Source organism: Neolamprologus brichardi, chromosome 9 (genome assembly GCF_056152115.1).
Source record: "Neolamprologus brichardi isolate AB-2024 chromosome 9, ASM5615211v1, whole genome shotgun sequence".
NCBI classification, from domain to species: Eukaryota; Metazoa; Chordata; class Actinopteri; order Cichliformes; family Cichlidae; genus Neolamprologus; species Neolamprologus brichardi.
The window spans coordinates 15,834,276-15,860,499 of record NC_142112.1 but is presented as its reverse complement, the minus strand read 5'-3'; the positions used below and the strand labels follow the sequence as shown (position 1 = coordinate 15,860,499).

Below are 26,224 nucleotides of genomic sequence, written 5' to 3'. Positions count from 1 at the left end.
TCATTATCCAGTTTGTACAAGCAACAATCGTCCTACTACAAATTTTAAGAGCAGATCTCCAGCTACAATTTCTAGGTCCCAACTGGTATTCATGCAAAACAAGTTGCTTGTAAGGTTGGAAAAGACACTAAAATAATGTCAAAAACTGAAGCAATCCCCGCCGATGAAATGTAGTCCATTACTGCTCAAAATAACAGTGCAACCAAACGTTTACTTCATTGTCTTAAGAATGGAAAAAAGAAAATAACAAAAATGCCCTCAAATGCATTTGTACCATTTAGCCACACTGCGATGTAGGTCAGTAATTCCAGGTAGCGAAACAGTCCATATTGAAGCAGGGGTAAGAAGAAAATCTGTCAGAATGTAGGGCAGAGAGGGGAGGAGGGGAGGTTTTCAGTCCTTCAGTCTCTGTCGTCTTTCCTGACCGCGGTGGCTTAGCTTCACATGCTCTCTGGCTGGCCCGGTGTCGGCAGTGGCCTAAAAATACCTGCCATGTTTAAACGCCCAGGTAACCTCAATACCGAACAGCAGCCTAACACACAAAGCCTTTACCATAAGAGCGCTGCAAGCACAACCGCTGTTGGCCTCTTACTGTTTCCTGATGTCAATCGACATGACAAGAAGGCCACAACGCTCATTTGAGATGCAAACGCAAAGAATTAGAATGACGGTGTTGCTTTTATAAGTAAAAAAAAAACTTCACTGAAGGATCGGTTTCGTTTTTTTAAACTAGTGAGCTCCTTTTAAATCTTTTTACAGTAGGACTACCTGAAGGGTTAATGTGTTTCACGCTCAACGGGAGGCTCCCTTTTGAACTGGTATGGGGCAGGGACATACAACACAATGTCTTTACACAAAGATACATACACACACACACACCACTGACCAAAAGTGGCAAGAATATAAATATAAATTCCCCTTCCACCCAGTTTTCCAGTCAGAGCACACTCTTTTTCCTCTCTGTGTCATAAACTCTCCCACATTCACACACACGCTTCCACTTCCAGGGGCCGGAGCCTGGTCACAGGAAGAGTGCGGGCTTGATAGAGCCTGTGGCAGAACAAGACTGAGGAGGTGGAGAGTGGTGGTGGGGGTGGTGGGGAGGAGTCCAATTGTCTAGGCCTGGCTCACCAGAGCACACTTACACAAAATATACTGTAGGCCTCGACAGGCTGGTTGGCACCATGGGGCCACAGTGGGTGGTTTGGATTTTAAAGGCATGAGTCAAAATGCAGCACATGCAGACAGATAGCAGTGCACATGCACCCTTACACCTGAAGGCAAATTTGAATATAGAAACAACCCCAGAGGGGTTCTGTGGTGACCGTTTCCTCTTCCTGTTTCCTGCTGCTTACTGAGACTTGAGATGAATAAGTCTTCGGAGGAGTCGCTGTAGCATGCACGCAAATATAGAGGCACTCTCACACACTCGTATGCAAACACTACCACCTACACTATCAGGCATCTTTTTCCCTAATTCAACGTTAGAAGGCCTGTGTGGCTTTTCAAATGTCACAGAATTATTGTTTGAGGGCAAGTTTTAGCTTTTCTTTGAGGACGTTGGTAGCCGTGGTGACGAGTCTTAGCTTCTGCCTCACTCTGGCCATGTGAGTGCCGGCCATTACAGTGAGCCTCGTGCTTCCATTCTTCTCTTAATCAGCTTAATTGCAGACATTCAGTTGCCTCCCTGATATATTTAAAAGAAAGTCAAATATGATCATAGTGGAGTATAACCAAAGGCAAAGAAAGGGTTGTTGGAGAAATCTGTGTATGTTTTGTCACCTGTGAGCTGACTAATTGAAAAATTTAATCCAAGGAAAAATTTGCAATGCAGAAATTGGACAGAGCAAAAAAGTTAAGCATATGTTGTCTTCAGCTCACACATCCATCACCAAAAGATCCCGAGTTCCCATGACAGCCTACTCTTCAGCTCCGTTTGTGTGTGCACAGAGTGAGGTGATGGTTGCCACGAGCTAAGACTTCCAATCAGCTCACACGGAGAGCTCCAACAGATGTCCACAATCTTCAAGTTTTTTTCTTTCACACTCTGAAACAATCAAAGAGACAATCCATTCCTGCAGCCGGCAAGCAGAGCTGCAGGGGGGGGGAGGTTGGAGGGTCTTCAGAAAGACACGACTGGGCTCGGGCGGTTGGTGTGTGTGTGTGCGCGTGATGGGTTTTCTGTTTTTTGCACGAGTGCACGCGCTCATGCTTGAAGAAACCAGTTGTTATGAGAAGTGTGTTTCCAGTGAAATCAGCTGCCGTGCAGTCAGTCACCAGGAGTCCATGAATTATCCACAGAGCTTTCAGCAGGTTCTGTCAAATTGTTTTGGGGTTGACTTTAAACCCACGTGCACAGCAAGTGAACCAAGGAAGCTTTTTCACACACGCTGGAACTCAAGGTCAACAAAAAGCACTGAATGGCCAACATTTCTCTGGTAACAAGACTGTGGAGAATTCTCTGGAACACCTACTGAACTTAAAGGGATGCAGGATATGAAATCAAACAGCATTTACAACAAGAACACTTTATACTTCGTGGTTAAAATGTTTGAGTCCTTGAGCCATTCACCTGTGTGCAGTTTCAGATATTTGTGGATGACACCCTTGCATCTCTGAGCTAATTACAGCGAGCCACATACACAGATCTATGGATTGAGGATGAAGAACAGATTCTCTTCATGCACAAAGTCACTGCAGCACACCAGGAGCGGAAAGAGTAGATGTGCCAGTCAGCCAGCATGCACAATGCAACTGGAATGCAGTGATTTTTAAAGTTAAGGCTTGCAGATGCATTCTGTATGTTGAAATGTCCACCAGAGAAAGCTGTGGTCTTGAGCCGCCTGCCAATAAAATCTGATTAATTGCTTTTGCAGAGGTTTGGACCGACTTCTCTCTCTGAAGGCCTCATTTAGCATTATAAAAACCACACAAAACAGCCATAAACCGAGCTTCTTTCTGTGTTACTGACATCTTTGTAACCTTTTGTTGTGTTGTCACAAAGCAGAAAAGTCATTACACCATGATGGGAGAGAAGGCTACACTTTCAAAGCCAGACTAATTAGTCTGTTGTAGGTGGGTTCACTGCTCCGCGAGGCTGAGAGTTTAATTGCAGGTTTAATCGACTGACACCTACGACACCACCAACCTCCAACGCCATGCCGGAAAGATGTTAGCAACAACCCGCAAGGAATCTCTACCATATCTGGGGCGGAGAACAAAATAATGACCAGCAATTACTCTGATCATAACCTAATTGTAGCCTTTAAAATGTGCCTCCGAAGCAGTTGCGACTCATTGTTCCTGCAGCTCAGCCCTGTGGTGCAGAGATACAACCCGAGGATCCATTAGACATATGATATCTGACCACAGTGATCAGCAGTGCAGCTGAAGGACAAAGGAAATAGACAGAGAGGGAGAAATGATGGGGGGGGAGGCTGGTCAGGAGATGCATCAGGCTTTAGTGGATTTCCACAGTTAAATTTATCACAGTCAACTGAGGAGGAAGACAGCAATCAATAACCCCTATCTCCCTGCTGTCCTCCAAGAAGGACAGTTGCTTTCAAGGGTCCAGACCTCTTTTAGACACCCCATCCAAAACCAAAAGAACAAAAAAAGAAATAACCCAAAACAACCTGCATCATATTATATTTAAAAAAGAAAGAAAAGCTAGAAAGCCACTGTTAGAGCAGCGGACCCCAACCTTTTCTGCGCCACGGACCGGTTTATGCCTGACAATATTTTCACCGACCGGCCTTTAAGGTGTCGTGGATAAATACAACAAAATAAAACCCGTACCAAAAAAAAAGATTTATTCATAACACACGGGAAAAGGGAAACCAAGTTAGCGACAATAAAAACCCTGAAAACCATAAATTTCACACCCAAGCCTCAACTCTCACGGCCTGGTACCAAACGGGTCCGTGACCCGGGGGTTGGGGGAGGTTGATTCCTGACTGGATACCTGCTCCGTTGTAACCTCTTGCTGATATGCTCAAACTCAGCATCTACTGGTAGATTTATATTATCTGAAGACGAAATCAAACCGTAACCGTAGGACTGTGGAAACCTGGAAACCCTTGCCTGATTAATGAAACTAGAACGCGTAATGAAAACGCAGGGATCTGGAAGCAGATGAATGAGTCGGGCGCAGCTGCGAAAACAACAGCATGCAAGAGTAGTCACTCATTACCAGATGATTTACATGACACACAGCTAACAATATGCAGGTGTAGCATCTTCTGGCACATGCGAAGCTGTAGAAAATGGGATACAGTACATAATGGAGGGTTACTACACAGGGGTGGAGGCCTGAGCATCCACCAGTCATCCAGATGACCACAGCACCAAAAAAAGCTTGGTCAGCGCAATACTCTTTAAAGACTGGAAACAAAAATCAACTAGCCAGCACTTCTTAAGCTACCGGTTGTTGCACGATCTTGTTTCCTTGAAGTGTAAAAACTGAAGCTGAGAAGAAAAAAAAAGCGAGTCATTGTTTCCAGGATAAACTGCCCACCATGTGACTGTGTGAGCATGGAAAGATCCCGTCAGCACTTTCTATTTAAAAAAAAAACAAGTTGGAATTAGCAATAAAATAGAAATGAGACAATTAGTCACTGACAGAGATGATGATGGCAGTATGTGTTTTCATTCATTTAAAACTTTCCTAACATGTAAAACTTGCACACTAAGCACACGATGGCACATTTTTCCTATGACACGTAAGGAAAAGGTCTTTTTAAAAGCTCATACATTTTGTGCGCATCTTAGCACACAAAAGAGCTTGGAGACAAAACAATATTGTTTCAGTGTGTGTGCAACAAAATCGGGCTAGTGATGTCATCTGGGGCACATAAGCTTCAGGATGTAGACATTACACTGATTACACCCATGTAATAGCTACGCATTGTATTATTATACATTCAGTGGACACACACTATGGTAAAATGACTGTAACCCTTATAGTGAAACACACGTTGTGGATTCTTCGCCCACGCTGCCAAACACTTCCACAGATATAACAGTGAGGGGATATATCGCAGCTCTATTGGCCTGAATATTGCACACAGATCAACTCTGGAGCCCTCTCGCTCTTCCTCTCTGTCAGCCAGGTGTGTGTCAGTGTGTGCACGGCCTGCACATCCAAGTTTCTGTTCTCCCTGCAGGACCCACAAGCCCTCATGTGTCTACAAGACAGATGTTCAAACCAGATGTTCTTGCACCGAACAGAAAGGTCTGCAGACAGACCTGCTGCTTTTGTCTCTGTGACTCGCTGATATCGCGGCGCTGTGCCGAGGCGAGTTCAAATTTCAAAAGCAGTTAGACAGATGCAGTTTTACAAATTAAACGCGCCCTTGATTTTCCTAGTCTGGTCATGTTTTCTAAGGATTTCTCCCTTTAATGCTCCTTCCCAGCTTCTAAAGTAGCAGAGTCAAGGACTTTAATACCTTTCAGATTACACAGTGCGACTGCTGAAGCAGACAGAGATATTCCCAGCGCAGACTCTATATCTAAGTCTATAAACTCTAAAATAAACAGGCCGGCTGATGTTTTATTCAGAAGCAGGCCGGCAGCTATTTTTAAAACAACAAAAAAATAAAATAAACTGAAAAAGTCACGTAAATGGCAGCTTCGCTCATCCCCTGCCCGCCTCGCTCCATTAGCCTCTGCGGAGCCAGCCGAGCGAGGATTACCAACCAGCTTCCAGTCTAATTTCAGAGATGGTAGAGTCACTCAGGGCAATGTGGGATTCACTCAAGAATCATCGAAGTTCTCCCTCCACCAACTGAAAGCAGTGGAGAAAAATCCGGCCAAAATCAGACACCAGAATGATTCTCCAGCAGCAACACCCTGAACTTATTGTTTTCTATCTAACTCTATCAGTCTGTAAGCCATTAAATACTTTCACCATACACCAAAAAATAGCTCTACCTCATGTACTACTTCCAAATAAATAGTAGCAGCGGGTTAATGTGGCCAATATCAAAAAAGCAAACTCTATGTAAATCCTTCTATGTGAGAACATTTTAATTTCCTGTTTGAAAGCTTCTAACCAAATATATAATCATGTGAAATATAGTCACAGGACTCTCTACAGTATTGTAAAAAATAATTTCTACATGAGTTTGCACATCATCCTGGAGGGAACACAACCCACTCGTTACAGCATCGCCTCAGCTCGTTGAGGTTTGAGGCCATTCATTTACCAACTGTGGTGCTTATACATCATCATGGCCAGATATCGCCACTTCAGTCTCATCCGTACAAAGGATGTTGTTACAGACGTCATGAGGCTTGTTCAGATTTTGATTTGCAAACCTAAGCTGCGCTGCCACGTTCTTTATAGAGCGAAGAGGCTTTTTCTTGGTCATCTTTCAAAGCAAGCCATCCCTGTTCGGTCTTTTTCTAACTGTACTGTCACGAACATGAGGCTCTGACTCCACTGGGACGTCCATTCCTGTAAAGATTGTGACACTGTGTTAACACACACAATGAGGGGTGATGATTTGGTATGAATGCAACCAACAAACTGCCAAGACCGCTTTATAGAGGTACTCACACTCACTGATGATCAGTTAATCGAGTCCATTAGAAGCCCCCGACTGCTACTTAACCTCCTAATTCCTATGGAGTCAGTAAGGGTACACAGGACCTTATACAATCCTGTGAAACCGTTCTCTTTCACATTGCTGTAGCTAGCTAACCCAGGATAAAGACTAGAAACAAAACAGCTAGCATGGACCTGCCACCAAATCTTATCTGGTTAACACAGAACTGTACAAATCTGTGTTTATCCTATTGGAAGGACAGGAGTTAACATTTGAATAGTAAAATATGAGAATGTACAATTACAAGCATAAATCAAAAAACCTGATATTCCTTAAAATTTGTTTGTTTCTGAGAAGCAAGGATACAGATTTGTATTTGTATTTCGCTCTACCAGGAAATAAAGAAATGAGCATGCCTCAGTCCAAATATCTTTTAATTATAACTGATTTAATGAATGGATGGCTTAATTTTCTCAGCTACTTAATTCAGTTTAGTACACCAGTTTAAAAGGAAAAGCTAGAGAGAAGATCTTCATTATGTTCCAATAATTCAAAGCAAGCTGTGAAAGTGTAGCTGAAACACCGAGTTGAACTCTAACACAAAGTGAGCACTGAGTGTTGTTGCTGTGCTCTTCTGAAGTTAACTTTTACCTCTCAAGTGTTGCCACCTGACCAGTGAGCTTGCAGTGCTCCAGTAGTTCGTGTTTCAGAGTAACTTTTCATTCCTATCGATGCTTTTCAGTCTTTCGCTCTCACACACACACATTTTAAGCTCTGGATTTATGACCCTGTCATCTTGTAAACACATCGTGTGCACCAAAATGCAGCAGCACCCTCTTTCTGCTCAAGCCTGGTATTTCTAAATTAACCTCCTGGGGACTTCCCGAGGGCTGCCGGAGAGCCGCAGACGCTTCCACAGCCCTGCGAGTGAAGACTGAGAGCCCTATCAAAGTAACGAACCGGAGGCCAGACGTTTAACCCCCCCCCCGTTTAACGTCTGCACGCTGACTTTTTTACTTTAATGAGAGGAAGCGATTAAAGTGCTGGGTCATGTTGCTGACTTCAGCTTTAGCTCGTGATTTGAGAGTGTGAAGCAAGCCAACCTGTGGCCTCAGACTGCATTTATTAGCACCTGTGACGGGAAAACCGGTGTCTTCTAATTACACTTCAGATGCTCTCACAAAGACCAAGTCTGCCTTTTAAGAAAGAAATCACTGAAAGACTAATAAAAATGTAGCTCCAAGTTGCGTGACTTAAAGACAAAGGCAAAAGTGGGTGTAACAGCACATTTGACTAATTCAGAACAGTCTTTGGGGACAGCTGGCGCACACAGCGAGGGTGGATGCAGGCTGCCGATGCCAAAGCCTCCGTCTCGTTCTTTAACGGGCCTGTAGGAGTCGTGCCTTACCTTTCCAAAGTCCCTGACGTCAAAAAGGTCAAAGGCCTCAAAGAGCTCGCTTTTCTTCATGCCAAAGACGTCGCTGCACGCTGCCAGGAAAGTCCTGATGTTCTTCAGGCACAGGAACTGTGTCGGGGAGACAGAAAGGGTTCATGTGTCAGTGGCAGGACAGTAAATTTACAGGCAGTATCGTGATGTTTCACTTTTCTTTCCAAATGGCCGCGTGTCTGTGCGCGTGTCTTTATGACATCACCGTACAGTTTCTGCTTTTTGGATAGTGCTTGACAGCTTTCACTGTCAAATCAGGCCTCGCAGTTTAGGACAATGGAGGGCCGCAGCTCTGAGAGAGGGGGGAAGCTGTGCTTAAAGGCGTCGTGTTTCACTAATATGATGTATCTGCTGTTGAAATAAGGCAATGGGGTGCTGCATAATAAAGGAAAAGATAATTCAACAGAGAAGGGAGAGAAAGGCCGAGATCTTGGTTACTCCTCCCCATACAGTACATCGTCTCTGCTATCGTCATGTAAACGAAACAGAAATTTTAAGAAACTTCCTTATTATTGACTTATCAGTTGAATAGTTGGCTAACTGCACATGCCACATGTATACACTAATTATGTCATTGCATTATCTGGATCTCACAGTCTAAACTGAGTCAAAACTCATTCAATTAATCTTTCGACTGTTGAATCCTGGTGTCACAAGTTATGATTGTGATGTTTATCTTCAGCAAATTGCTGCACAAGAGCAAGTTAAAAGCTAAAATATCAAGAGAAATTGGTTATTTCAAATACAATTTAAAAAGCAATGCTTCAAACACAGCTCATTAACAATCACCAAACATACAAGCTGGCTGGTTCTAGTTGCTGCATTTCCAAATTCAAAAGTACATTACTAACATTAATGCATAGCTACATAACTCTTGTTCATTTGATAATATTGGGCGCACAGGCAAGTACATCTGTATATACTGTTGTGGTGTGTTTATGTTCAGCCTCCATTTCAGCTTAGGACAATGTGCTGCGTTAAATCAGTTTCAAAGTGGCTAAATGTTGAAAGATAGTTTGAGAAAGAGCTGAAAGACGTTACACTAGCGTTATTTATTTTTAAACTGAAGGTTTATTGTTTACCTGGTATAAGGTTGGAAGTAAATAAGTACAAAAACTGAAGGAAACAGAAACGTTTACTGGTATTGGCACTAGCTATTGGAGCCAGACAATATTTAAATATTATCAGCTAATATTTGCTATTTGCCAATCTATCAGTATCAGCATTTATATTGTCCAATAGATTTATCTATATAAATTTATCTCTCTATATATATATTAGTCAGCATTAACGCAGACTGATCCGCGTTAATGCATTGAAACGGGCTAATCCGCGTTAACGAGCAGATCAATCCGTGTAAGGGGTTACTCGGCAATAACACGTTAATGTGGCTTAAACGGTTAACGGCGTCATCACGGCTAACATGATTAACAATTAACCCATCTGGAGCTCAGACTGATTCAAAATCCCTGAAATGTCTCTGTCAACATATTTCGGGTAGTTTGTCCAAAGTTTGAGTTGAGTGCGTTAAAAATTTTAATCGCGTTAATCGTGATGGTGGCGTTAATGCATTTAAGCTGCATTTAAGCCACATTAACATCACGTTAACGCTGCATTAACACTGACCCTATATATATATATATATATATATATATATATATATATATATATATATATATATATATATATATAAATACACATACGTATATTTTGTCCACTAGAGGGCAATTTCCCAGTTGGCAACACGTGTTTGGAAGGCCACAAATACAACAGCCAGCTGAGTCAAACAGAGTCAGATTGAGTGTGAACAAGTAAATAACCGTACATAGTAAATGTTAGGGAAATCTGTTTATATATCAAGTGTATGGAAAAGAATTATTGCCTCATATATCGAAATATCACATTGTAAAATCACCAAATATCGGTATTGTTCTTAAAAATCCTATATCTGTTGGGCTTTACTAGGTATCGACAAAGTGTTGTTTTAAACATCACCACCGGTATGCGTAACAGACATCTGTAACATCTGATGCCATTGTTTCATGGTTGTGTTGCCAACAGGGAGACTGTAGAGTGCCCTCTTGTGGACAAATTATGCAAAATCAACGATGAAGGGTGTTTCTTCTGTCTCTTTTTTACCCTTTTGTGTATTGAATATTACAGTCTGATAATGACAGATTAGCAAATGGCTGATTTGGTCTGACCACAGACAGAATGTGAATACTCTAAAGCTACTTTCAGCTGCTCTTTTATTCACAAGGTGTAACCATAGCGTGTTTGATTTGGCTCTTCCTGATGCAGCCCAACAGAGATTTGTCTCTTCCGAGGACCAAACTGAGGATCTGAGGATTTCACCTCAAAAACTGCCACTATATTAATTTTTCTGCTGAGCACAGACGTCTATTTTCCATACTAGGCAAGAAGGTTATTAGCAGGCAAGCAGCACAATGCAAATACACTAATGAAGATGAAAAGAAACTCTTTCTGAGCCTTAGAGCTGAATTACAGCTGAGGGTGCACGTTGACACATTAAAATTGAATCAAATGATCAATAAGTAACTCTACTAATAAACAAGGTCATTTACTGAGCGTGCAAGTGTTTTGCTTCATCTGCAGCTTGAAACTTTTGCTAATGATCTTAATGGAGTTCAGCCCAGAAACTGTTTATCCATATTATGTGGAACCACTGAAAAACACGGGTGGGGGGGTAAGGTCTAAAGTATTAAGTAAAAGACGTTTAACACTGTTTTCGTAGAACTGCTGGCACTAAGTGAGTGAAGGGGGGTGATGTCAACACACAGGGCTTAACCAGCATGCAGCATCCACGACTTAGCCTTCCTGTAGTTAATACAAGATGGAAGACAAAAAAAGGATGCTGATGTAAAAGATGTTTCCGAAAGTTCTGATTTTGTACTGGTTTTGGCCACACCACTATGCACCAAATTGCTGGGAACACTTTTTTGGTTGGTTGTTTGTTTTACATCGGAGCATTATTAGACGTGTTACGTGACAAAATGACACTTACATGATGGAACTATCAGTAAATCAATACTTACACGTCAGGTACAAAGACAACACAATATCACAGCCAACACAGAGTCACAACAGGAACGGCTGTGTGGTTTCGGCTTGTGCATTTGAGCAGTGACGACTTATGGTCAAACCAGGACAAAGGGATCAGAGTCTACAATGAATGTAGACAACTGAAAGCACTGCACTGCTGTGTATATATCAGCAGCTGAAGAAGTAAGATAGACTAACTTCATTGCCCATCAGCACCATCAGCTTTGTAAAATGTCTGGAAAATCTCAGGAGCATCTGAATTAGGGGCAAAAACACTCGGTTACTTTAGGTGACAGCCAAGTTTAATTGCGTGGAAGCATTTTAGCAGAAATACAGCTTTTTTTTTAAAGGCCACGATCTTTCTATAGGTCCTTTTTTTTAGATTTGAGTATCTTAAAGGAGACTGTCTTCTTCTTTTTCTTCTTGGGTAACAGGTTCGCAGGAAACAGATTTCATTCGCTGTTTCCTGTTTGCTAAACAGACCACATATATGAGTCCATACCTTTAGGCCTGACTGCAATCGTGTATGGCAACTTTTGGTAAACTAATTGAGTCAGTGTCGCCTCAGAAAACTAGGAGCATGGGAAAGGATGCAAAGCAGCCCAGAGTTACTCTGTTATGCGTGACACACCTTCCCTCTCATGGTACGACGCAGAATCAGATTTGTCTGTGCAGAGCATGTCCACGCATCAAGTATAAAATGGCTCTCTGCCGCAATTGAATTACACTTTACAGATGGCTTCACAGGAGAGAGAAAAGCCCCCAGCCAGCGAGCTCCAGATAAGAGTAGAGCAGCAAGCAAGCACTGAGTGAATAATATTGAATGTTTACACTTGTACACATCACTTTCTTTTATCAGACGAGCACATCTTGTCTGCCTGGAGTCTCTGGAGAGTCCCAAAGGACCTCACTATATTATCTAAGGGAAGCAGCTTCACAGAGGACATGCTATATGAAAGACAGCTTCTCTACTGCACTGAGCCGAAGACAGCAAAGAGGGAATTGCATTAACAAGAGTGGAGCAGGATGAGGCAACCGCTAACTGTTCCACTGGCAGCTTTTGTTCTGCAATAGTGACTCTCTGGGGCGCAAGAATCGAAGGGCCTTATGTGTAAGTGTGCGTGTGTGTGTGAGTGTGTGTGTGCGTACATATGAATCCAGACTCCATGTCCAGGCAAATGAGAGATTGAGTTATAAAAGAAAATTTCAAAAAATCTGAATTTGCCATTAAGAGAAAGTCTGATATTCACCAGTCAGCCATATCATTAAGACCACTGACAGGTGGGGTGAATAACATCAGTCATGTTTCAGTGCGATCTTCCGCATTCACGCGGATGTTAACATGACAAGTCGACCCACTTAAACCTTAGAGACCAAGAACATCAACTAAACTGCATTTCCCAGTGGCAGCAGCCTCATCCAGCAAGCACAAGGAGAGATTGTGCCTTGCCATAACGTCAAAACAGCTCAAAAAACAGACTTGAGAGCTGGAGACAATGGCATGGCCAAAATCCCTAATGTGAGAAAAGATTCACAAATCAGCAGCTCAACCCATGAAGTCCAAAAAAACTTAGAGCTTCAGAATATCCCAGTTTAAAGTGGTTTTAGCATCTGTGGCTAACCCACACGCAAGCTAACATCAGCTTGCAGGTGGAAGCTAAGTGCGTAGAGAAGATGAACTAAAAAGATGTTTCAGAAAGATACAAGAATTAAATAGTTTAAGTAAACAGAGTCCCCTGAGATTACAGACTTCCTTTACTACTACACTCACTGGGGATCGATCCTCTGGCTGGAAAGCTACATCGTTGCTAGACCTAGACCGTAAAACTCTCTGAAAACCTTTACCGCAACCTACAGCGTAAACTATGTGCAATGTAACTACACATCGGGTCGATACAGTCCGCAAATATCGTCAATGGCCTGTTCGCTTGTGACTTCACAATTGTCACTAGTCTGTCTTGTATCAATTGAGGTAATGTAGAAAAGTGAAAAACCTTGAGGGAGAAATATGTTAGCCTCTAAAAAAACTGACTACAACAAAGGCTTTTTAAAAATCCCAGCAGGTTGATTGTTTCTTTTGGCTGGTACTGCATATAAAACACCAGGACAGGAGTACAAGGTAATTAACACATAATACACCGCCAAAAGATTAAAGCAACGATGTCGACCACTTATGTAGGTTACGTTCTAGGCTCTACAAAAATTTCCTGCTAAATAAGTCTAAATAAGGGCTCGTTCAAAGTTTGTACTTTGTCTTATTTATTTGATGCTTTCCTTTTATGTCTTTCCTTTTCCCACAGACCCCAACTAAGCCCGGTTGAACTGAAAACGTCTTTAAAATGCTGTTAAAACAGGGTTAACATTTGCAGTATCTTTGGGGTTTTATGTCTCTCACATCCAGTCCCAAAAACAGATTTTACTCTATTTTGCAAGTGAAACGTATGACGTGACGTTGTGACACGGTGTCCCCTGCAGCGACCCTTATCAAACACGCTTGTTTTTGTCGTGTATTTACGAAATAGGACGAGCAGTAGCTTTATTTAAAAGCCTTCAATTCAAATATGTTCCTACTGAAACTGCACAGCATCCAAGGCAGATGCATCCAACGATGTTCACGCACCTATTTCTGTACTTCAGTGAAAACAGCAAACAGCTTCATTGTGGAGAACAAGGATTTAAAGACAGATTAGGCTGTGAAGTCTCAGCAGGAAGCTCTAAACACACGCCAGTTAGGTTTGGATAAAATGCATAGTTTATACAGTACAAGACTGATGTATGGAGGGCTTAAAATCGTACAAGTGTATTTCATTTCTGAGACCAACCATGTGGAAGTCAAAGAGAAAAAATCTTGTATATCAATGTAGTGTTTTTGATATGTCCCTGTATCCACAGTAAGTCTCCAGTTTCTGTTCATGTATTCCTTGATACAAGCCTAAGCTCCATAGCAACAAGCTGGAGCATTTTATGGGCGCCGTGTGGATTGTGTTGCTTAATGAAATCCTGGTCTCATTCTCTCATAGATATACACAATGAAATACAGCTATACGTTTGGCCATCGCCCCACATGAACCTTGTTTATGATCAATTAATTACAAAGCATATTTTGCAGAGGGACCCAAAGCTTTGTGCAAAGAATTCAAATTCTCAGGTAAGAGCTCCCCAAATGTCATCTGCTTGCTGACAGCAAAATGGGACAGCAAAAAGAAAACCATGAAATGTAGAGGAGATGTATACATTCGGTGTATTGTGTTTGACTGTCTTGCTACTTTCCATCACTCAGATATTGTATCCGGTGTGAATTACATCATGTGCGCAGGCCTGATCTGTGGAGCTCTTTTGCCAAGACTCTTAAGTCATAACCGGTGGGTGCGATATCACTATCCAAGCGCTCGGGTCACATCCATGTCATGTAGGAGCTTTTGTCAGCTGTGTAACCAGGAAACGGGAGGTGGGAGGCAGGCAGAGGTCTGCTGACACCGTCAAAAACACTCCTTTCTTTCTCCGCCTGGGCTTGGGATCATCACAACAGGCAGCCTAGCCGGCCAGACGCTCATCATCTTACTCACCCTCACAGAATATTATCAGCAGCTTTTCTTTCTGGTGTAAAGCAGTAACCCCGTTTTTTTAAAGTGCGCTAAAACTGCACAGCTTTTGCTTTACAATATAATTCAACGCAGTGTCTCAGTCCACACTATTCTCCCATTCACTCGTGACTCTGAATATTCACTGCTAGTTAACGACAACTTCTTTACCACCTCTTCATCAACAGCTTTTTTTTTTTCATATGTGACTAGGCTCATTTGTTCCCACCCCCATTTGGACGTGGCGAGCTTTAAAAGTCATCTGTGTGTCCAGGAGCTCTATGTGGTGCTCTAATCCTTCCATTCAGTATGCGGAGTAATTGTCAGGGACAAGCATTATGGTATCAACGAGAGTGAGAGAAAATGAGAACGTGCAGGTTTTTCCCAGCTGAATGACTCAAGCTAAATGCTCATTTTGAATTAAGAATGGAAAAGTGTGTAATTTAAAGGGTAATTTATGATGGCAGAAACATGAAAAGTCATCACCTTTGTCATTATTCATCACTCTGTCGATGATGGTCGGTCACGAGCAGATGGTCCATGTTCCCGTCGCCTAGGTAACCCGCTAATGTTTTTACCACCCTGTCATATCTAATCAACTACATCCTTCGCTCTCATTGGTAGTCACTTCACTCCCTTCCCTCAAAGTTGAAAAAAGTTTATCTGGTAAAATAAATTGTTAAAAATTTCGTGAATGTCGTTGGTTTTCTATGGTCTCTGATCACCACATCCCTTTATTGACACCCCCGTCACTCTACAGGTTCTTTCAGCTGATTGTTTAGGATCATTGATCTGATCAGCCTGAATCACAGATGCAGCAGCCAGTTATTTTCAATGCAGATGTTCTGCACCATATACAACCTTCCTAACAGCAAAAAAATACAGAAAGATTAGGAACATGTCTCATAAACGGCCAAAGAGCTGTTTATGAGAAAAAGTTACCATGTTAACGTTAATGTTTCATTGTAAATATACAGAATAGTAAGCATCACTGAAGCATCATCATCATTGTAAATATACAGAATAGTAAGCATCACTGAGTCAAACCTCAGTCACACTAGAGTAAAAATAGGTCCACAACCACCCAGGAAACTACAAAAGAAATCGGTGGTTGGCTGATGATTTACTTTTCTTCACATTTCAGCACCTGATTACAAGTAGTTGCAGCAAACAGAGGTGGAGCGTGCAACACACTCGTCTGGATGACCAGTTTCAACTGCAAGGTGATTGCACAGGTCGCTTTGTGGGAGGTAATCTATTTCCAAACAATCACGGTCCAATTTTGACATACTGTAAAGACTCTCAGAGGGACTGGCAAAGGTTTGCAAGCAACTGCAAACCGTCTAATTTATACATACAGGCTTTAATTTCTGGATTATTCACTGTTAATTGCTGCTTTATGCAGTTGTCAACCCATTCAGTAACAAACTCATATCAGACTGACTCCATCTTATTGCCCTTTTACCACCAAAGTCATTCTGCAGACTGCAAGTGGTCTCCAAGTGGTTGCAGACCTTGATCCTGTCTTTGATTCAAAGACAGTGAGATCGAAAATTCATTGTATTTGATCGCAATAACCGAGTTTGTGCCACAGACGGTCCGTAACTGTAACTCCACTCTTTGCTTTAGTGTTATTGTAGCATTAAAGAACTGCAAGACTTTTTGAGTTGGTACTAAACAGTCAACCAAGATTATGAAACAAATGGTTGATGCCCTCTTTGGATTTTGTGCAACTAAACAACAAATGATTCAAGCTCAAGTCCACAAGTCTTTATTTTTATAAGAGGTGCTCCAAACCACACAATTGCATTAAAGTTTCCTAAAAATAAAGGCCAGAACGATCAGTAATTCAAATACCATCATGTTGCCCAGGCAGAGTTTTGAAATTCATGTATGTAAATGTCATCAGCGTCACCTGATGACATTTACATACATGAAGGTGAATGGCGCCCTAAACTGCACGCTCAGCTCCCCCGATACTTAAAGTGAGAAATCACAGGAAGAAGTGAAGATGACAGGAAGTCTTTCTCGTGACATTTCTGACATCCACACAAAAGAGCCAGGCGCAGGCTTACAGTACAGCTCCCCGAGCCTCTCTGTGGCAACAAAGAGGCAAAAGGGGAAAAACCTTGCTACCTCCCCCACAACACCAGTACGTGACTCGGAAGCCATTTTCCATTAAATCCTGGTTTGAACCCAGATGACCCCCACATGTACACAAAGCTTACCCCTGCCCCCACCCCTGACGATAAGCCGAGTGAATTAGTGTTACTGTGTGAGATATGAACCCTCGTAGCTGCGGCAACGCAGGTCAAGCAGTTTCAACTCAACTGTGACCGGCTCGGCAGGATTAAAAGGGGTCAGGGTTGTGGAAAGTGGAGAGTTGAATGTCATATACACTGTGTCAAGCGCTAAATAAAACGTACACACTGAATGAGCAAACACTGAAGCGTGAATGGTGAGCAGACAGCATCCCTCCTCCTTCTCCTCCTCTTTCCTCCTCTCCCTTATTTTCTGCCTCTTGGAAGATTGTGTTCAAAAATGTGAACAACTCTGCCGTGTTACTTGACAGAGCCAGGTCAATGGCTATCTGACCCGTGCGTGTGCATGCGTGTGTGTCGCTGCCCATTCAGGCGAGTGGGCTTTGACTGATATGGGTTTGTGCAGGGCCTATTTTTGGAACCACGCTGTGAAAAGACGCACATTTAGAAGGATAAACTGAACGTTTTTCCGTTTCCACCTTCCACAAAGGTTTATTTCTGGCAAATTAGAGCCTTTAATTCGTCCTTTCAGGCCTTTAATTGACCTTGTCCCTTGTCCTCATCACCTGCATGTGCTGTGTTATACATGTATTGAGTCACAACAGCTCCTAATCTATTTCAGTGACTCTCCCCCTCTCTGTCTCCATTACACAAATGCAGACATTCCCATTTCCGACAGACAACGGCCATCCATCACCTCCGCACTGTCAGCACAGGGCACCTTACACATTACTGTCCCTGCAGGAAAAGACAATAATCTTGTGAACTGCAGACGGCTTTTCTATTCCGGGTCCATACACTTGTACGAAAATGTATCTCCCTCATGTGCACAACAGATATATGCAGCTCCATTCATTTCCACCCATCTCTCCCAGCTCCAGGCTTCCTACAACAGTAAACCTGTCAATAAAAGGTTATGAGCGTGGTTGGTGGTTGTACGCTGGTATCATCAATGTGTACAACTGCAGCTCCCGACTATCTTCCAGATAGTATCCTGACATTTCCGAGCTTGGAAAAAAGGTAAAACTGCAGTTGTTGTTTGCTAATGCGCCTCTTTAAATGTTCATAATCATACTGTACGCTGAGGGTCTCCTTGAAAACTGAATGTCACTTGTGATGATGATTGTTTGCCAGTAAAGACAACAGACAGTATTGACTTTCTTAAAGCTCTCAGAGCACTCAACGGTGATTAACTGAATCCAAAGCACCACAACTGAGTAACATAATAAATATTGATTGCAAGTACATTCTCCACCAGCGAATAGCTCCTAATTAAATCAGCATATACATTACCTATAGTTTTAACGTGCACTGGAGCGTAGCCTTTACCGGTTGGCTGTGGTTCGGCTTGTTACCTTGGTGACAGGAAGAAAGGTCAGTTTGCTCTGTGCACAAGTGCGATGCAACGCAACGGCGTCTTTGCAAATATCTACATCCATGTCACTGTACATAAAGCCGCACATGTACGTGCACGTCATCGGGGTGACACGCTGGAACAAACTAGCGCGACTGCACCGGAATTGTAAATGGAAGGCCGTGGAGCCTTGCAACAACGTGGCGTGCATGATCGCAGTAATGTGGTGTTTACACTCTGACAGGTGCAATCTTTGCTTCGAAATGAACCAACGAGGGCAGCCGAGCTCCAGCAGCTCAGATGGAGTCATCATGGGACTCATGAGCTGTCTCTGAACCCTTGCATACTGCATACTAATAGCATGCGCTTAGTCGCGTGTGCAAAATTAGCATGCAAAGCGGACTCACAGGTGTGAGTGCGCATACAATAAGGATGAGAATATTAAGTATTAAGGACCGTCACTGGTGCTAATTTTCTGCACAACAACAGAAAGAAGCAGAAAAGCTGAAAAAGTACGCTTCAGTGCAAAAACTTAATGAGATATGATACCAGAGAAGCAAAGTGACGTCACCGGAAGCTAGCTGAGAAGGTTAAATCCATTCAGATATGAAACTCACACTTTCTGATTCTATGTATAAAACTCCACAAACCTCATTGTGCTTGAAAAGCAAGAAGACTCAACTTCAGTTTCTTACTTCCACAAAAACATTAGAAGTTCTTTTCAGACTTGTTATAACAAGAAAAGCACACTTCGTAGTGTCCATGTAACCCACAGAGCAGGTCTTTGTGAGATGCGAGTCTGTGACGTGCAAATAAAGCATTTACATTGAATCTAACAGCTACTTTTTAACATTTTGTGATATGGTGAGTATCGCAACAGCACATATTGTAATTTATAACCTTTTCTTTACTGGAAATTATGTCCTCAGAGTTCAGTTTTGTCAATATCTGTCTGATGTACAATATCGTCAAGCACACATACACAACACTGTCACTAAAACCTGCCATAAATGTTGTCATAAGGCAGAGTTAGTCTGCTGTCGATCTGATATCAATAATCTATTGGTAAATGGTAAATGGCCTGTATTTGTATAGCGCTTTTACTAGTCCCGCCTAGGGACCCCAAAGCGCTTTACACGTCCAGTCATCCACCCATTCACTCTCACATTCACACACTGGTGGAGGCAGCTACAGTTGTAGCCACAGCTGCCCTGGGGCAGACTGACAGAAGCGAGGCTGCCATATCGCGCCATCGGCCCTTCTGGCCAACACCAGTAGGCGGTAGGTGAAGTGTCTTGCCCAAGGACACAACGACCAAGGCCTTCCGATTACAAGGCGAGGCGAACTCCCAACTCTTGAGCCACGATCGCCTATTGGTCTGATATCCGTCACACTATTGTCAGTGAGTTTTTTTTATCAATTTTTACTCGTGTGACTGAGCCATTAGCTTGCTCTGAATTAGGACAAAGCTTTGTCCAGGTAAGCAGTCCAGCCTTTTGTTTTTCGGTTGAGACTATTTAAGTTTGCTTGGCTAGCATTATCTCAGGATTGCGGTGCATAAGATTAGCCCTTTTCTTCACAGTATTTTCACAGTAAAATATCAATATTTGGTGTCTCTGTATCAATATAAGGTCACTATGTGAAATATCACTATACTGTGCTGTCTCCATTTTTCCCCCATCCTTCCTGTCTATACCCTTGCTTTTTATTAAAAACTACATTAGATATTCCATTCACTAAGCTTTATTCCTCTATAAATACATTGTAATTACACTCTGATACTTCACACCAAACCCTCAACTTTGCTACTCTAAACATTCCTGCAAATGCAAATTTAGATGCTGACATCTTGTTGCAGAGGCACCTTCTTACACATCTTTAAACAGGATCGCAATCTGTTGTGTAGATGCAGGTCCCCTTTGCTCAGCTTATATGACTTGCCTCATTGCACAGGCACTGAAAAGAAAATGAAGACACGCTCTCTCTGTCTTTCTCATTCTCCCACTCAAATCTCTGTATCTGACTTTTGTCTCTGCAACTGAAGCGCAAGCCTCTGAGTCTTTGAAGCCTGCTGTACACAGAGCTCACAGTGGGAAAGTGGCTTCTTTGCTTTGCATCACAGAACTTTGGTCTGAGTCCAATAAAATATACATATGTGCCATGTATAGTGTATAATACCATTCTCTAAGCGTACCATGTGTACAAGACCTTTAAAGGGTCATATCCAGGTCAGGTGAAACCACACACCTGTCAAAATGTATTATGGAAAATGATCAAAAATAAATACATTTGCTGTTTATTAGTTGTTTTAAAGAGTATAATGGATAGATTACATCACACTAGTCTGCATCGCATGAATAGAATTCATAAATGTGTTAATTGGGTCTTCGCTGGTATCTGCGCAAAAATGAAGAAAGCATCCTCTGTTGCTTTTTTTGACTGTTAATCAGCTTCAGTGCTCTCTGAAAACCTCTCTGCTGTTTGAGGCGTGTTAAAATTAGACCAGACTGTCATTCACACGCCGTCATTCTCTCACTTTCGCTTTCCAAAAATGAAGACTCGGCCTTGACATCTTTGAAGACAATTCTATAAAGAACAATTCTTTTTTTTCTTCTTCTTCTTCCGTGCACTGTGAAGAGAGAAGTTTCTTTACTCTTAATTGCGTTCTTTGGTCTGAGCTTCATCGAGGGCATGTTTGGTTTCACTTCCTTCCTCTATTCCATTTCCTGATTTCCTGTGCACGTTGAGGCTCACGGCCGGTCCGACTGACAGACTTTTAGCAGCTGGTTGGTTTTGCGGCAGCGTTCTCGCTCTGAAGCTGCAGTTTAAAATCCTGTGTCATGGAACGCAACAGCAGGCTAGACAAGTTTGGGGCACAAGGGCAGATTTCAACTTCAATCAAATGATATAATTATATGCTTTTAAACCCAACGCAGTAACAATTTCATGGCGTTCTTTGCAAATTCACAGCCAGTCACTGGTTGTCCTTTACCCTATCCTTTTCCTATTGTGTTTTTAGTACATTCTGTGACAGACACTCAGACAAATGCAACCAGCTCACACAGGGAGGGTTTGCTGGTTGCACCATGACAAGCAATCCACGGTTCCTCTTAAAGCTAAAGCCTGAATTCCACTGAGTCAAAAACAACTACTGATTATGTGGTCTTTGTTGGGTAGAAAACCAGAATGCTGCTTGGGCTGTGGTTGAGCTGTGTCTAGACTACAATTATGGTCGTGCCCTGCAATGTAAAAGCTCTGATCAAAATGGGTCAAAATCTTGCTTTATATTGACACTAGGTCCTGATACTGATATACTGATGCTAGGTAAAAGCAAATACCGTGCCGTTTGCACAATTCCAGACACATAAACAGACGAATGTCTACTTAACCAATCTTTGTTCATTGTACTGACATCTTATTTTTTTCCTTTCACCAAAGGGCAACCTCTTAGTTTGAAAAATGATGCCTACACACCAGTGGCAAAACATAAACTGCAGTTTTCTAGAAGGCTTAAAAACAAGTCATCCCCCACAGACTCTTCCATTGCCCAACGTCGCTTAAGAAATAAGCATGTTTACTCTCTTTTTGGACAACTTCCCTTTAATGACAACTGCAGCAGAGGTGCATTTTTACATACCTCGTTTATTTACATTGTATTGAAGCCTAAATAAATGAGACATCAGCCACTAAGACAACAGTTGTCTTCAAAGCTTCACCGTAGCTAACTGGAGTCAGTGAACTAGACCTCATAATCCTGTTTGTGGTGTTGGCACTGTGTCTTTACCTGATTAAAAAGTATTCTTTGCTGTCCAGTTGGTAGCAATAGACCACCTAAGAGGTTGATAACATGCATATATGACTGTGTTCCCTATAACTGATGGATGCACTTTGCTAACCAAGTAAGCATTAGCGTTAACTTGGCCCTCCAACTTCTTAGCCAAATATGGCCACTTCAGGCTCCAAAAACCAAGAGCAACAGAAAAAAATGCTAAACTCAAGGCTTTAAAAAAGTAGCCTTCACCAGAAAAAAAGCTACAGTACACATCAACTCATTTCATTAGTATGAGCTGAGAATCCCCAATAGATTGTTGCCCCTCCCTAAGTCTGCCAGAAATTTCTTCCTATTAAAAGGACGTTTTTCCTTCCCACTGTCGCCAAATGCTTGATCATAGTCGTCTGATTGCTGCTGTTTTCTCTGCATTATTGTAAGATCTTGGTCAACTATTGTTGCTATTTGGTGCTATATAAATAAAAAATATACAGACATCAGGTACTTTATTTGATCATTTCACAGCTTTTTCATCCAACATCCGAGTGACCTACTGGGGGTCTGATGGCCTGACATGGTCCATTTCCTAACAGAAATGAAACACAATATAGACCTTACCAATAACCTAAACACAATTAATGGTTCAGAGAGAGAAGCAGCCCTGATTTCGACATCACACACATGAGCTCTCCAGAGATTCTGAAGCATCATACATTAATTAAAGCAGCCAACCTCAATGCAGCAGGCTAGCCCTGCAGGTCCCATTATGTCCTCTGAGATGCCTCTGTGGAGGCTAGACAGGCCCTTTGTAGCCCTGTCCTACCACTGCCTTTGTCTTTCCCTCTCGTAGGTCCCATGGGTGAGGCCACAGTGGCGTCCCATGTGTTATTATTGGCCAATGATAAAGTAGCTGCCACGGTCCTCATGAATTATGCAGGGTGAAAGAGGGAAGCAGCTCCACCCTCAGTTTCATAAATTTAACTTAGAGGAGACAGAGGGAGGAAAGTTGTAGGGGGGCTTCTGTCACCCTTTTTTTTTTTACGATTATGTGCATGTAGAAGGAGTTGGGGGTGTTTATATCCAGCCTCATGTGGTGTGAATGTGCTTGAAAGGAAAAGCTATGAGTTATGGTTTTACTGACATGCCAGCCTGAGAACAAATACTCGCTACTCATAGTAATACTTTGTAAGCAGAACCAAAGCTTGGAGTACCTGAACCTATAAAGAGGTCATAAAGGTGTATAACTGCTGCTATGATCTCGTAGATATTCTGTTCAGCCAATGGGAAGTAATGCACTTCACACCCTACTGCAAAAAACAAAAGGTGAACTGCAATATGTGTGTTGCGTTAGCAATTACAACAAAATAACGCCCACCTAGAAACCTCGGACTTAACAGAGAAAGCTATTGTACACTGTTTAACTTGAATTTGGGAAATACAAAAACACAGTGGCAACATCACCAAATGGACTTTGTAAACGTATGGGATCGTGCTCAAGCCTACTACTAATGCTAATTTGCCTTTGAGTGTGGCTTCATCACTGACTCGGTTTGTGTAAGCCATCCAACCGTGCATAAAACGCAGTCTGTCTATAAATAAGCTAGTCTAGGCCGGGCCAGGCCGGGCACTGAGCGTAAATGCAGTTCATAACCTTTCCACACACAGCATGTCATTATGTCACGGCTGACAGACAACACTCAACTACTGATAACTCTGCGTTAGAGCAGTGACATTGATTCAAACGTAACATCTGCCAGTAAATGGACTAATAGGCTTCTCTTACAGCCCCGATCAGATTTACACAACTGACTGTGTAAGCAGATCCTTGAAAAGGATTATTTCCACTGCCCCTGATAACATTAAAATCTTCTAGGCTTTCTTAAAACGTCCACTTGACCCGGACGCAGAGCTCAAACAGTGGATTCCCAATTCAATTGTGAACGAGCGGTAACTGCATATCCTATCGACTGTTCTTTTTTTTCCAGGAAACCAGCCTAATCCCCTCCTCTCCATCAGACGTGCAGTACATCACGGTACAGATATCATACCTTAATCACCTGTTTGGAGTGGATGAGAGCATTAGAGCATCGATTACAGGTAACACACGGTAATGTGTGTGCACGGCTGTGTGTGTTATTCAGGCAGTTTAATACTCCTACAACAGGCCTGCAGACTCAGTAGGTGAGTGGCTATGTCGCTGTGTGTGCTGTCACCACGCCAGACGCCCAGATTCACTGTTATGAAGGTGAATATTAATCTGGTCCTGGTTCAAGCTGTCCTGTCATTGAAGCAGATGGTACCAAAATAAAAGTAGAGCCACATGGCCACATCTATCTGTCTATCTATCCCATAAAATAAAGACAAAGGAGATTATATGGTTGCCTTTGTTAACTCTTACTCTTCCTTAGGAAAGCCAAACAAGCCATTTTTTCTTGGTTTCTCTTTTCTTTTCTTTTTTTAAAGCACTGCACTCCTATCTGTCATCGTGAATCATATTTTCTTTAAAGCAAAGAAATTCTCTAATTAGCATCGTTTACAAGAAAACGTAACGGCTTAATCTTATGCCCTGTGTACAAACATCATGTGCAAAGGGCCTGCTGAAGAGCCCATGTTTATTTTTTGACCTGTCTCGTGTATAGCAACCACCAACCACCAGCTACTAAGTGAACTGACAGAATTTGAGAAAGTCAGCTTGTGGTCGTTTTCGCTCGCTAAAACTTTCATGCAGCGCAAAGTTGGCTACCAAAGTCCGTCCATTTTTTCCTATATTTTAGCGATTTCCCCTCCGTCTGTCAAACCTGTTCACTCCGTAAAACAGCGAATATGAGCTCTCTGAAATGGAAAGGAGCACGTTTTTTTCTTCGGCATACGTTTCGCACACGGACAAGGCCCTCAAGTTGACAATACGACAACAAGCGTGAGCTGACACCGTCGCTTTTGTGCCGCTTTCCGCCGCTGAACCTCACAGTTTGGGGATCGGCGGCAACCAAGATCTTTGGAAAAGTTCGACATTTGTTGAAACCGTGCCTTTATTTGTGAACCACGTTGTGCCGAATTACAAATGAAGGCTCTGCAGTCGAGTTAAGATTTGATGGTGTTGTAGCAGAAGTCCAATTTTTACCGAAAAGCAGTGAAACTTTAAAGACGCTCAGTTCTAACGGAGTCTGGCCCTCTCAACCGGGACCAAGTTTCGGCGACGAAAGGGAGGAACGGACAATAGGGGGTGTCTGCGGTCCGCTTCTTACCTGTGACATTTGCGGCCGGAGGTTGATCTCCTTCAGGTTGATGGTCTGGGGTCTGAGGTTGTTGAGCAGATGGCACAGGAGGACTCCATCCCGGAGGGTTTGAGCCAAGTCAAATACCTGAGCAGAGTCCCACGTAACCCGGTGGTTAGCTGGGAGCACCTTGCAGTTTATCAGCCACAGCGCGCATTGCCTCCAGTACTCCATCATTATTGTGACTTCGGCCGGGAGAGCTTCAGGAGGTTTCTTTAAATGAAACTAATGACTGTTAGGTGGTGTCTTACGCGTTAGCCTAAATCGTATCCATGCTACAACTCTAAAAAACAGATGAAAGCTGAGGAGGTCCGCTGCACAGGGTGGCGGAGATTCAGGCGACTGCTCCAGGGATGACAGTCCGACACAGTGAGAGAGGCTGTGGATGGAGCGCACCCTGCACCCTTCCTATCTCTCTCTCTCCCTCCCTCGCTCCCTCTCTCACTCACTCGCGCTCTCTCTCCATCTCTCTACGACTCTCTTCCCTCCCCCTCACCCAGCTCTTCACCTCTTCCGCTTGCCACCCATAGGCTCGTGGAGATGCGTCTATTGCAATGCAAGAAATAACCACATAAAGCATACAGTCACACTTACACTAAATACACACAGGCGCTAAAGCATTTTAAACTCCTGTTCACCGTCAAGTATCAGAACTACATCAAGTCCAAGGTCTGCAAATATCCCAGCTGCACAGACAGAGTAATGGGAGGTGCTGCTTAAATGCTTTAATGATTACACACACTAAATGAATATCTGCGTGAGACACGGAACCCACTTTCATTCCACTTAGCACACATGCATTTTTGCTTCCCATAAAATTTGATATTATTTAAATACTTTTTTTTGCTTAATATCTCTTTGTACCCTCTTTTGAGATAAGCCACAATGGAGTGTTTTACAGCAGTTATATCTGTTGCATTAAGTAT

General features: G+C 42.6%; 1 protein-coding gene across 2 annotated transcripts in view; it reads right to left on the bottom strand.

Annotated features, from left to right (window-relative positions):
• vav3a (vav guanine nucleotide exchange factor 3a) overlaps positions 1 to 25,714 on the bottom strand; it is a 95,274-nt gene extending 69,560 nt beyond the window's left edge. For both annotated transcript variants that reach the window (XM_087846000.1, XM_035914588.2), the window contains exons 1-2: positions 25,269 to 25,714; positions 7,957 to 8,073 (exon numbers count right to left, since the gene is read on the bottom strand). In XM_087846000.1, coding sequence (XP_087702126.1) covers positions 7,957 to 8,073; positions 25,269 to 25,475 — 324 coding nt within the window. In that variant the 5' untranslated portion in view covers positions 25,476 to 25,714. The remainder of the gene's footprint in view (positions 1 to 7,956; positions 8,074 to 25,268) is intronic.
• Positions 25,715 to 26,224: the final 510 nt, after the last annotated feature.